Source organism: Entamoeba invadens, assembly GCF_000330505.1.
Source record: "Entamoeba invadens IP1 unplaced genomic scaffold scaff_1105074726357, whole genome shotgun sequence".
Classification (NCBI taxonomy): Eukaryota; Evosea; order Mastigamoebida; family Endamoebidae; genus Entamoeba; species Entamoeba invadens.
Window position 1 is genome coordinate 145,931 of NW_004443615.1, and position 11,752 is coordinate 157,682.

General features: G+C 38.0%; 2 protein-coding genes across 2 annotated transcripts; one reads left to right on the forward strand and one right to left on the reverse strand.

Moving 5' to 3' along the window:
* Nucleotides 1-689: 689 nt before the first annotated feature.
* Nucleotides 690-7,146, forward strand: EIN_369940 (protein serine/threonine kinase, putative; the record flags this gene model as incomplete). The annotated part of the gene is made up of 2 exons (XM_004259385.1): nucleotides 690-957; nucleotides 1,310-7,146. 2 exons carry the CDS (start codon nucleotides 690-692, stop codon nucleotides 7,144-7,146), a joined length of 6,105 nt encoding a protein of 2,034 aa, XP_004259433.1.
* Nucleotides 7,147-7,279: 133 nt separating this feature from the next.
* Nucleotides 7,280-11,037, reverse strand: EIN_369950 (serine-threonine protein kinase, putative; the record flags this gene model as incomplete). The annotated part of the gene is made up of 2 exons (XM_004259386.1): nucleotides 7,280-9,256; nucleotides 9,355-11,037. The coding sequence occupies 2 exons, from the start codon at nucleotides 11,035-11,037 to the stop codon at nucleotides 7,280-7,282; spliced, it is 3,660 nt and encodes a 1,219-aa protein (XP_004259434.1).
* Nucleotides 11,038-11,752: the final 715 nt, after the last annotated feature.

Consider the following 11,752-nt stretch of genomic DNA (forward strand, 5'->3'; position numbering starts at 1 on the left):
ATTCATTTATAATTTTATCTTTTCTTAAGGAACTAAACTTGAATAAAACGATAGTTAGTAAAAAAAATTAACTATCGTTCGTATTGAAAAATCATCACATTTTATTATTAAGATTAGTAAAAATAATTATATTTATAGTATATTACTTATAAGTAAAATACTATTAAGAAACGCAAGAATAACGTACAACTGAAATAAATAAATAAATAAATATACACGTTAGACAAACATATATATGTAAAAAAATAGATTGAGTTGATGTACTATATAATATTAATAATAAACTATATAGAAACAAAAGACAAGTTTCCATTTTTATAATTCCAAAAAAAGAACACTTGTCCAAAAAATAAAACCAGATTATTTCCTTTAAACTATTATATATAGTAATTAAAACTATTTAACAAGATAAGTAAAAAACAATATACAATTGAAGCACAGTAGAATTGTTGTAAAAAAAGTAGTATGAGCCAATCATTTCTTTTTGTAAAGAATTATTCGTTGTCACTTCTTTTGAATTAAAAAGTAATCAACTATAATGTACCATATTAGTAAGAATTGGTAATAGAAAAAAATGTTATGATTTTGATCGACTTGGTAATTAATAACTAATTAATAAATGAATTAAATTTTACTAAAAAAATGAATGGAACAAACTGAGTAACTTGTATACAACTCAAAACGCAAAAATGCTCTGTGTTTTCGTTCTTTGTATTCCTGTTATTCTATCAACAACAAGAACACAGCGAAATGTCACTCGTTCTTTGGATAACAGCGAGTTGTTGAGTGATGAACACTTGTCATTGAATAAAAGTAGTTCTTCTTATTTTAATAACACAACAAGTAGAGTGAAAGGAGACTGTCCAACAATATCGAATTGTGTAAGTTGTTGGTCGGATAAGTGCAATAACTGTAAAGTAGGGTATTATTTAAATGCCAACAACAATGGATGTATTAGTTTGTTAGTCGTGTAATCAGTGAAGTGGAGTGACAAGAAGACTGTACTGAATCGTTTGGTCCATGTAAGGATGGGTGTGGCACATCACAAGGGTGTTACAATTGTATAAATGGGTATGGTCTTAAAGGGTTTTTTCCCCAGAAATGTGTAGGTTTGTATTGTATAACCATAATAAATTTTATTTGACAAGCAGCGTGTTCTGGACATTGTGATTCCTGTCGTTTTGAAGGTTCAACAGAGAAATGTGATTCATGCATCAAAGGATATTATGCCAAATGGTCTTTTTCATCGAATACTTACATATGTTATAGTTTGTATTATTATATAGTATGGAGATCGATTAACCTTAAGAATGTAACGTAGACCAATGTCTTGAATGTAATGATAAAGATCAGTGTAGTGTATGTGAAGATGGGATGTATTTCAAAGGAACAGAAAAACAATGTCAGTTGTGTTCTACAGTTTTGGATCATTGCACTTCATGTTCAAATTCTACATATTGCACAGTATGTACCTTCGGGTATTTTAAAAGTAATGGAAAGTGTGTGAGTTGTGATCAGGTATGTGGTGATGAAGGGTGTCTACCTGACTCTGGGAGGTGTATTAATTGCAATAGCACGACGGTGTTTAACAAAGAGAAAACGCAGTGTGTAAAAATGGAAAATGCGCATTGCACTTTATCCAATAACTCGTATTGCATTCAATGCGAAATTTCTTATTTACTAATTGGAGTTGGGTGTATTAAGACTGAATCATGCACTTGGTCAAGTGTAAAGTTTGGAAGTGTTTGTGTATCAAAGTATAGTGTGAATTGTGATACAACATATTCTAAGAGTTGTTCGAAGTGTAATGCTGATACTTCAAAGAATACGACAGTTGGTCATTGTGAGACGTGTGAACAACGAAAGGAAGCGTGTTCTTTTTGTCAAAAATCAAATAATAACAAATATTACTGTGATGCTTGTCGAAAGGGGTTTTTCCCATCAGGATCAGAAACACTCTGTGAGCCATGTTCAAATATGGTTGGGTGTGTTGAATGTGCAAATGTTGTTCCAACGACGGTAATGGATATGGTCTATAGAAATTGCACAAAGTGTTTATCGACGTATTACCTTGAAGATGGGATATGTAAACAGTTACCAAACTGTTTTCTTCAGAACAATAAAACATGTGTAACATGTAATGTTGACTACATATTAACAGCAGATGGTACTTGTGTTGAATACACGACGATTTCAAATTGTGTGTCTGCTGTTAACAACGTGTGTTCATCGTGTAATGAAGGGTATTACATTAGTTCACTAAACACATGTACTCCATGTACAAATAATTGTATGAGTTGTTATGGTGTTTCATACGTCCAGAGATGCACACTGTGCCAAAAAAATTACACTCTTCTTGATTATCAATGCAGTGCTTGCTCGATTGAAGGGTGCAACGAGTGCAAAAACACAGATGACAAGTGTCTCACTTGTGATGAGTTTCATTACTCTTTAAATGGGAAATGCAGTGTATGTAACAATTACTATACCAACTGTTTAAAATGCGGTCAGACGCGTTGTAGTGAGTGCAAAGACAACTTTTATTTGTCGTATGAGAACAAGTGCAACCCATGTTCGGATATAGATGGGTGTGTGGAGTGTCTCCAAACATCTCCAACGTGTACAACATGTGCTGATGGGTATTATCTCAATTCATTGGGGTGCCAAAAATGCACGACAAATCTTCCCAATTGCGAAATCTGCTCGAGTCAGAAGAGTTGTGATAAATGTGAGTTGGGGTTTTACCTCACAAACCAACACACGTGTGAGACATGCACAACTATTAATGGGTGTGAAAGGTGTAGTCAAACTGACTCGAAATGTTTGACATGTAAAGATGGATACAAAGCGACGAAGGTTGAAGGTGATTTTGTTGAATGTGAATCATGTGAACAAATCACTGCAAATTGCAAAACGTGTGACTCCGACTTTAATTGTATTGAGTGTGACTCGCCTCTTTTATTAAACACGACTGGAGGAAACCATTGTAGTGAATGTACACTCGCAAATTGTTTATTATGCAGCGCTACGTCGTTTGGATGTGAAACATGTGAGAGTGGGTATTATAGAGGGAGCGATTTGATGTGTCATAGTTGCTCTATAGACACAGAAGGAACTTGCAAAACATGTACGAGTACAACGGAATGTTCAACTTGTAATACGGGTTATTTCATTGATGGTGTTACATGCAAAGCATGCGACACAATCACTGGGTGTGAGAGCTGTCTTACAACATCACGGGAGTGCACCAAGTGTGTTTCGGGCAATTACCTTGATACGGACAAGACATGTAAGACATGTGACACGATAACGAATTGTAGTTCATGTTCTCCGACATCTAAAGTGTGTACAGAGTGTGATGCAACGAAAGCATCATATTTATACAATGACGCATGTCTGCCATGTTCATCAAATTGCCTTCATTGTACATCAACCACTTGTTTGGAGTGTGAAGAAAACAATTACCCATCCACTGCATATTGTTATCCATGCAGTTCAATGAACGGCTGTCTCAACTGTAGCAACACTGAAGCGAAATGTGAAGTGTGCAAAGAAGGTGGAGTCGATCAAACCACATTTCGATGCACTACATGTAAAGATGCAAATTGTAATAACTGCGCCCTTGACAAAACGGAGTGCACAGAGTGTGTTAAGGGCTATTTTCTGAATCTATCGGAATGCTACAAATGTAGTGAAATACTTCATTGTGTTGAGTGCTCACAAAATACAACGGAGTGTACTGGGTGTGGAAGTGGATACTATTTGGAAGCAACAACATGTTTTTCGTGCGACACGGCAATGACAGGGTGTCTCACATGTACGAACAAAGAAACATGTTCTTCATGTGGAGTGGGATATCACATTAACACAAACAACAGTTGTTCTTCTTGTTCTGTCTCAATACCTTATTGTGAGAAATGTTCTTTATCTGGCGACGCTGTGAAGTGTGATGTGTGTGATGCATACCATTATGTTGATACCATTGGACATTGTGCTTTAGTCTCTATTGGACATTACAAATCGAGTCACTCCACTGAGTCATTATGTTCACTTCAAATGAGCAACTGTTACAGTTGTAATTATAGTACACTCACAAATGAAATATTCAATATCAATGAATTGGTGTGTTTGTTATGTCACTCTGGATTCTCGTTGAAGACAGAGAGTGACCGGCAATGTATTCCTTGCGGAAATGAAGTTCAGTTGAATGGTGTTTGTACAATTTGTGATGATGGATGTTCGAAATGCACGACCTCGACGTGTGTTGATTGCAAAGAAGGGTACTCCCTTCGTGGGGGTGTTTGTCATGTGTTGAAAAACATTGATAAATGTGAGACTGAAGAGATCCATAATATCGGGTGCGAGACATGTGGAAGTGGGATTACACAGACGGGGTCATGTCCTCTTCCGTTGACAACGGATGAATGTGGTGCTTATGAAGTAACTTTAAACGAAGAACAATGTATACCCTATTACACACAAAAGACTTCCACAATGAGAAATGAAATGAAGAGAGAGGACACTTGTATGTTGAAAGAGAAAGGAAGGTGTCTGTCATGTACCTATGGGAATGGATTGACAACAACGAACCCTCCGACGTGTGGAATATGTGAAGGGTGTGGAATGTGTACCACTGTTGGTGTATGTAAAACGTGTGTTAATGAGTATAACGATATGAAGGGAGACTGTTTAGAGTCACTGAATTGTTTAACAAAAACAAATAACACGTGTTCTGTGTGTGAACAAGGGAGTGTTGTTATTGGTGGAATTTGTTCCGATTGTCCATTGCACTGTGAATTGTGCGATTGGAATCGGAACTGTTTTGTGTGTTCATCTTCTTTCATTTTGATGAACGGGAGGTGTTTGTTACCAAATGAAGTCAATTGCAGCAGTACAGCTAATGGGCATTGTATTCAATGTATAAGTGGCAAGTCTCTTGATTCACAAAGTGTTTGTTCCACGATACCATTAGATGGGTGTGCTGCTGTATTTAATAGTCGATGTGTTCTTTGCGACTCTGATTTACAATTTGGGTATAACGAGATGACGGGAGAGGTGATGTGTTCCAGTGAAGCGAAAATATCGAGCTGTAAAGTGATGGGTGCGAGTGGGTGTATTAGATGTGATGATGGGTTTTACGTGAGTGGAAAGAAATGTGAACGATGTGATGCAAATTGTCGGACGTGTGGGAATTCGCCTTCGCAGTGTGTTGGATGTTACAGTGGAATGACTCTCAATGAGAACACGATGACTTGTGTCGGTCTAGGTGAGCTTGCTGAGAAGTGTGAAACGTTCTTTCCATCGAATGGATGTGCGTTTTGTAAAAGTGGGTATTATTGGAAGGATCGAGACTGTAACAAATGTGCGTTTGAGTGTTTACAATGTATCAAGAACAGCACATTCTGCACTGAATGCAACTTTGAAGGTGGGTACATAACTCGTGGAAACAATGTTGATGGGAGTACCACATGTGTACACAACTCGACATTCGCCAATTGCACACTGTTTACTATGAATGGGTGTAAATCATGTGAGGAGACGTTCTTTGTGAATGAAAACTCGATTTGCGAGTTGTGTGGCTCCAATTGTGTTTCATGTGCAACTTCATCACAGTGCACCAATTGCTCGTCTGGATATGTTCTTGTTCGTGTAAGTGGCAATACAGCAGTATGTAAACATTATAAAGATATCCCACAATGCACGGGAGAAGCAGATAATAAATGCACTGGATGTGTTGGTACCAATTATGACTTGTCTTCTGACAAGACGGAGTGTTTGTATCACACCAATCTCTTTTTAGCTGTTGGTGTGCCGATCATTGGAGTCTTTGTGTTAGTCGTCCTTCTGTTTATTCTTATCTCCATACTTGTGTTTTATATCTATCAACGAAAGAAGAAGCTCCAAAAAGAGGCGAAGATATGCGAGTTTGACATGAAACACACGAATGTGTCTTTTGAAACGATTAACACAGAAAGTGGCTTGGTATCTAATAAGAAGGTGTTGGACTTTCTTATTGATTCTGATGGGGAATTAGTCCCTGTTGGAGTTGAGTCTCGGGACTTGTTGTGTATTGGCAACAAAAAGACGAAACTCCTGAAAGTGCAACTCTCCACTAAAGTAGGTACAGACAAATACTCTATTCGAACCGACCCACAAATTATTACATTAAAGAAAGGACGAGCCTGTGAATTCCAAATCTTCATCACTCCATATTGCACGTGTGACTTACATGAGAAGATCATGTTAATTGCACTCGATATGAGAAAGGCGCAACAATATGAAGTGCCGATTAACGTCCATTTAAAGACCCAACTCACAACCCGATTAGACTATGACATGTTAAAAGAAGAGAAAAAAATTGGGGAAGGTTCTTTTGGCGTTGTTTTTAAAGGCAAATTTCGGGAGTACGATGTAGCCATTAAGAAGATGAAGAACTGTGCGACGGACAACAAAGGGTTAGAGGAGTTTAGTAAAGAAGTTGCGATGCTCGACAAATTTCGCAGTGACTATTTAGTGCACTTCTATGGAGCCGTCTTCATTCCAAATAAGATCTGTATGGTCTCGGAGTTCTGTAAGTATGGAAGTCTCCAAGATTTGCTTAAAAAGCGTTCTGAGGACTTTGTGAGTGAGAAGATGAAGGTGAAGTTCATGATCGATGCGGCAAAGGGAATTGAATATTTACATAACAATGGGATCTTACATAGAGACATTAAACCGGACAATTTCTTGATACCATCAATTGAAGAGGATGTCCCTGTGAACGCCAAACTCACTGATTTTGGGACGTCAAGAAATATTAATATGATGTTGACGAACATGACCTTCACGAAAGGGATTGGGACACCGACGTATATGGCGCCAGAGATCCTCGACAAAATGAATTATAAATTATCGGCAGACATCTATTCGTTTGCGATGACGATGCTCGAAGTAGCAAGCTGGGCTCCGGCGTTCCCAGCGAACAGATTTAAGCACCCCTGGGACGTCGCGGACTTTGTGACGAGTGGGAAACGACTTCCACAACCAGATAATGTGTCGGACGGGATATTCACTGTGATAACAAACTCGTGGTGTCCGCGGTCTGCGGAGCGTTGGAAGATCGAGAAGATAGTCGAGCAGCTTGAGATCATATACAAAGGGTTCTAATTTGTTATATTGATTTAATTCAACTGTTTTTACTTCATTTTTATGTATCAAATCTCTATAAATAGTTATATATTGATACTCAAAAGCACTGAAACAAACAACAAAACAACTTAAAACGACTGAATTAAAACGGTTACTCTTCATCACCAGCAACTTGTGAAGAGACTGAAGCTTCAATACTTTCTTCCTGAGTGTTGGTATTAGTATTAGTATTGGTGTTGTCTGTATTCTCTTGAGTGTTCTTCTTCTCAGAAGACGAGACACTCTTGTCTTTGGTATTTGTTCCCGTCCCAGTTGAACCGGAGTGATCCTTCTTTGAGTCTGATTTTGAGGCGTCGTTCAACTTCTTCTGAATGGAGTCCAGTGCAGTACCAATTTCCTTGAATGTCGGTCTTTCAGTTGGTTTGTTCTTCCAACTTTGTTGAATGATATTCTTGAAGAGACAGTCGTCTGCAATTTCAAGTCTTTTAGACGCACCGACAAATCTGAGAATAGACTCCGAATCGGGGAATTTGGCTGGATCGTATGGGTCTCTCCCCAACCAGATTTCCAACATACAAATAGCGAATGAGTAGACATCACTCTTTAATGTCATCTGATCCTTCTTATTAATTTCAGGCGCCATGTAGACTGGAGTACCAATGTTCTGCAATTCGATCTTCCCAGACGATTCAATGAATGATCTTGAGGTACCAAAATCAGTGACTTTAGCGGTGATTGGGTCGTGTGGATTCTTCGAGTAGACCAACACATTGTCTGTCTTCAAATCTCTGTGTAAAATGTCGTTGTGGTGCAAGTACTCCATACCCTTTGCAATATCTTGACAGAATCGGACTTTGAGTAAATCAGTCATAGCGTTGACCTTCATGAATTTTCTTAAAGAAGCAAGTGGACAGAATTCAGTGACTAAACACAACGTATCAGTCGTCACGACACTTCCAATGAAATTGACAATGTATGGACATCTGATACGCTCCATCATCTCAGCCTCTTGCATGAAGTTTGGTAACAACTCAGCCAAACCAACCAAATCAGTCTTCATGACCTTGACGGCAACATCGACTCGTCTCCACTCCGCTCTGTAGACGATACCAAATGTTCCACCTCCAATAGGGGGGTGTTGCAAGTGAATTTCTTCATAATCAAGTTTAGTGGACAACGCAGACTCGACTTGTAAGTTCAAGTAGACATGGAATTTGGACACTTTAGACTTCCCTTTCTTCTTCTTCTTTGAGTCGTCGGAGTCACTTTTGCCTGAGCCACTTGGAGTGCTTTTCGATGGATTGGAGGGGTTATTACTTGGATGTGACGGGTGACTATTCTTGTTGGATCCAGCTCCCGATGATTTGGATTTGTTATCACTCTCGGAGTTTTGTGAGGATTGTGAAGCGTGTGCAATTAAATTTGGATTCTCCTTCTTGATGTCTTTCATGATGTTTTGGAGTTGTCCATATCTCAGAGTAATTGGGACCTTCTCGTTCAAAATGGTAGTGCACTTTGCCATGAAAGTAATTGATAACTTGACTTGTTCTTTTGGCTTGATAGTCCCAGTGAATGGTTTACACATGATTTCGTACTTCACAAAGTCACCAGAGTGGAATGTAAAGTGCATGTTCTCCTTCCAGTTGTTTGTGAGTGTAATATCCGTTGTGACTGGCTCATTAATTTCAGGCCTTGTATCCCCAAAGTCGATGTTATTCGACGAGAAAGTGAAGTATGGGTTCTCTTGTCTCAAGTCGATATACTGCGAGTTGGTCTTATCAAATGGAATGATGGTGTTTTCAAAGATGACCAACTTCTCATCATCCAACTCCTTCTTGATCTTACCAGTTAACTTGATGTATAAAATGACTATCAAGAACAACAATAAGAGGTATAACAAAAGATATGCTATACACCCAATACCCCAGAATAAAAAGTTCCTTAATGAGTACGAAAGTCGTGTACAATCAGCTTGGTTTTGACTAAACCAATCTGGCTGACATTCACACTCTACACACCCATCTCCACCATCACATTCTTCTCCTTTATCCCACTTCTTATTACCACAAGTCGCCAACATACAGTCAAATCTCGCTTTTGCGTATTTCTTGGTGCCATTGACACAGACCTATTCGATGAGTTTTATATTCAAATAAATTGCATTTCGACTTCACTGATCCATTTAAAAAGTTTTTAAAAAATTTTAAAACATTTAAAAAAACAAACACAGTGGTCACATCCAAACCCACCATCACACTGTTCGTATTCATCCATCTGCTTGTTGTCACAAGTTGGTACAGCACACTTTGTCACTCCTCCAATACTTTTTGGTTCATGTCCAAATTTGCAGTTACAAGTAGAATCACACTTCGGATCAATATAGCCAGGTACTGACAAATCGCAGTCTTCGTTCTCATCTAATACACCATTCCCACATTTTGTGCAGACACTGTCCTTAAGAACGAACCCCTCAAGACACTCACACTTCCCGGAATATGCAGAGCAAATACCATTACTTCCACAGTTCTGCGGACAAGTCGTTTTGATATCCAATTGGATGGTTGCGGAGTACTCTTCATTGATCCCAACAAACAAGAAATAGACGTACTCATGGCTCAACGAAGCTACCATACGAGCAAGTCGAGACGTAGAACTGCATCCGTCTGTTCTTGTCCTGACACATTCAGCCTTTGATGCATCATCACAGTTGACCATAGTAAAATCAGTAGTTGTGGTATTCAGCCCCTCATAACTTTCCAACTTGACTCTTAACAAGTCCAAGTTGATATCATATTCAGACGCAGAGTTGCATGTCGAGAATTCTAAAGTCTCATCAGCGCCCGGGATTTTGAACCAAAATCCTTTCACGAGGTCAATAGAGCACACAGAAGTAGACAGAATAGAGTACTGCAAATTCAAAGACGTTGTAAATGACGAGCTTGCCATCTCATTCCACTCAACGTCACTATAACTCGACGAACACGCGTGGACAATTGGGTTAATGAAGATATCAAAAGATCCCACTTCCTCAGCAGCGTATTTTGAATGGACAAAGATATATTGGATTGCTCCGGCTTCCATAGAAGTAACTATTCTTGGTGATTGGACATATTTGGAATACCCACCATTTCTATAGACACAATATACAGACTGACTGATGTCTATTGTAGAAGGACACTCCTCTTGTACTACCATCCCTCTTGAGTTCCCCACCTTCTTTTGTTGAGTTGATGCTAATATCAGTTCTTCTCTCGAATACTTCTTATCCAATTCAATAGAGACATATTGCTTCTTGTCTGATTGTATTCGTATCCAAACACCATAGGTATATGGCTTTGTTGGTTCAACCAATCGAGAGCATCTGGTGACTTGAAGTCGACTCTTAATATTGTCTGGCAACAAAGGAATTGAGACTTTGCCTTCTTTATCGAACTGATCACTTCCAATTACTAAATTGAAATTATTTCTTTCCTTTTCAGATACAGCAGAGTTATTCCAGAGTTCTTTGAAGAAAAGTCCACACGACAAAAATGTCGTGTTTAAAGGCATTTCTTTACAATTGCCTTCTCCAAACCACATATACCCATCTTTACACCCTTGACAATCAGCTGCATACCCTTTGTCGACATTACAGATCTCACAGGTATCTGGCTTCAAACAGCCAGTCTCACAAGCATCACCATAGATGCAACTCATTTTACATAACCCAGTCTCGGGATCTGGGGTGTATCCAAGATCACACAAACATGACTTCGTGCACCCAGGAGTGCTATCACACTGCTCATAGTACCCATCCCATTTACCATCTCCACAGACATTCACCGTGTTAAATTCAGTCTCGTTGACAGCACCAGCACATGCAATCGCAACAAAACACAAGAAGAAAATGACGTGTAATAATCGTATCATCGTTCCTTATTCGGTTTACAGTTTCTTTATATATTTAGTGTCGGTTTCATCATAAAATTAAATATATTAAATCATCATGCAAATTTTCGTAACCAATTTGGGTCTCGTGGCATTTTCCAAAAACCAGTTTGAACGACTCTGCTCTTGTTATTTAGACTAATTTTGTGTATCAATTTGTATAGTATATTATATATGGTTAGTAGTATTAACTGTTGATTTTGTCGGTGTGAAGTGGTATGTCTTAAAAAATATGAAGTTAGCCAGTTTTTCGCACTTTTGGAAGATTACTTCTTCAATTAAAAAAATGCCCACCAATCCCAATTTTTGGTTTAATTACTCAGCAACTATTTGTTCTACACTAATGAAGCTCATTTGTGTGGGGTAATTCTATTCTCAATTCTGTCTCTGCAAATATAATTAATATAATTACAGTACCAGCATGTAATTACTTTTTATTATACTTTAATGGTTTCATACTCAATAACAAAGTATAAAAAAGACATTTTAACTCTTTGAAATTGTCAAGTTAGATTTTAACTTGAAGATTGTTATTTATTTAATTGTTTCTATTACTTAGTTATATACATATAGTTCCCGATACTTTGGAATAAAATAGGCTAATTAGCACACACATAATAAGAAAAAAAAATATTATCGAAAACAAAAATAAATAATTTGTGGAAAAAATGTGTTTTTTTTAGTAAATTAATAATAC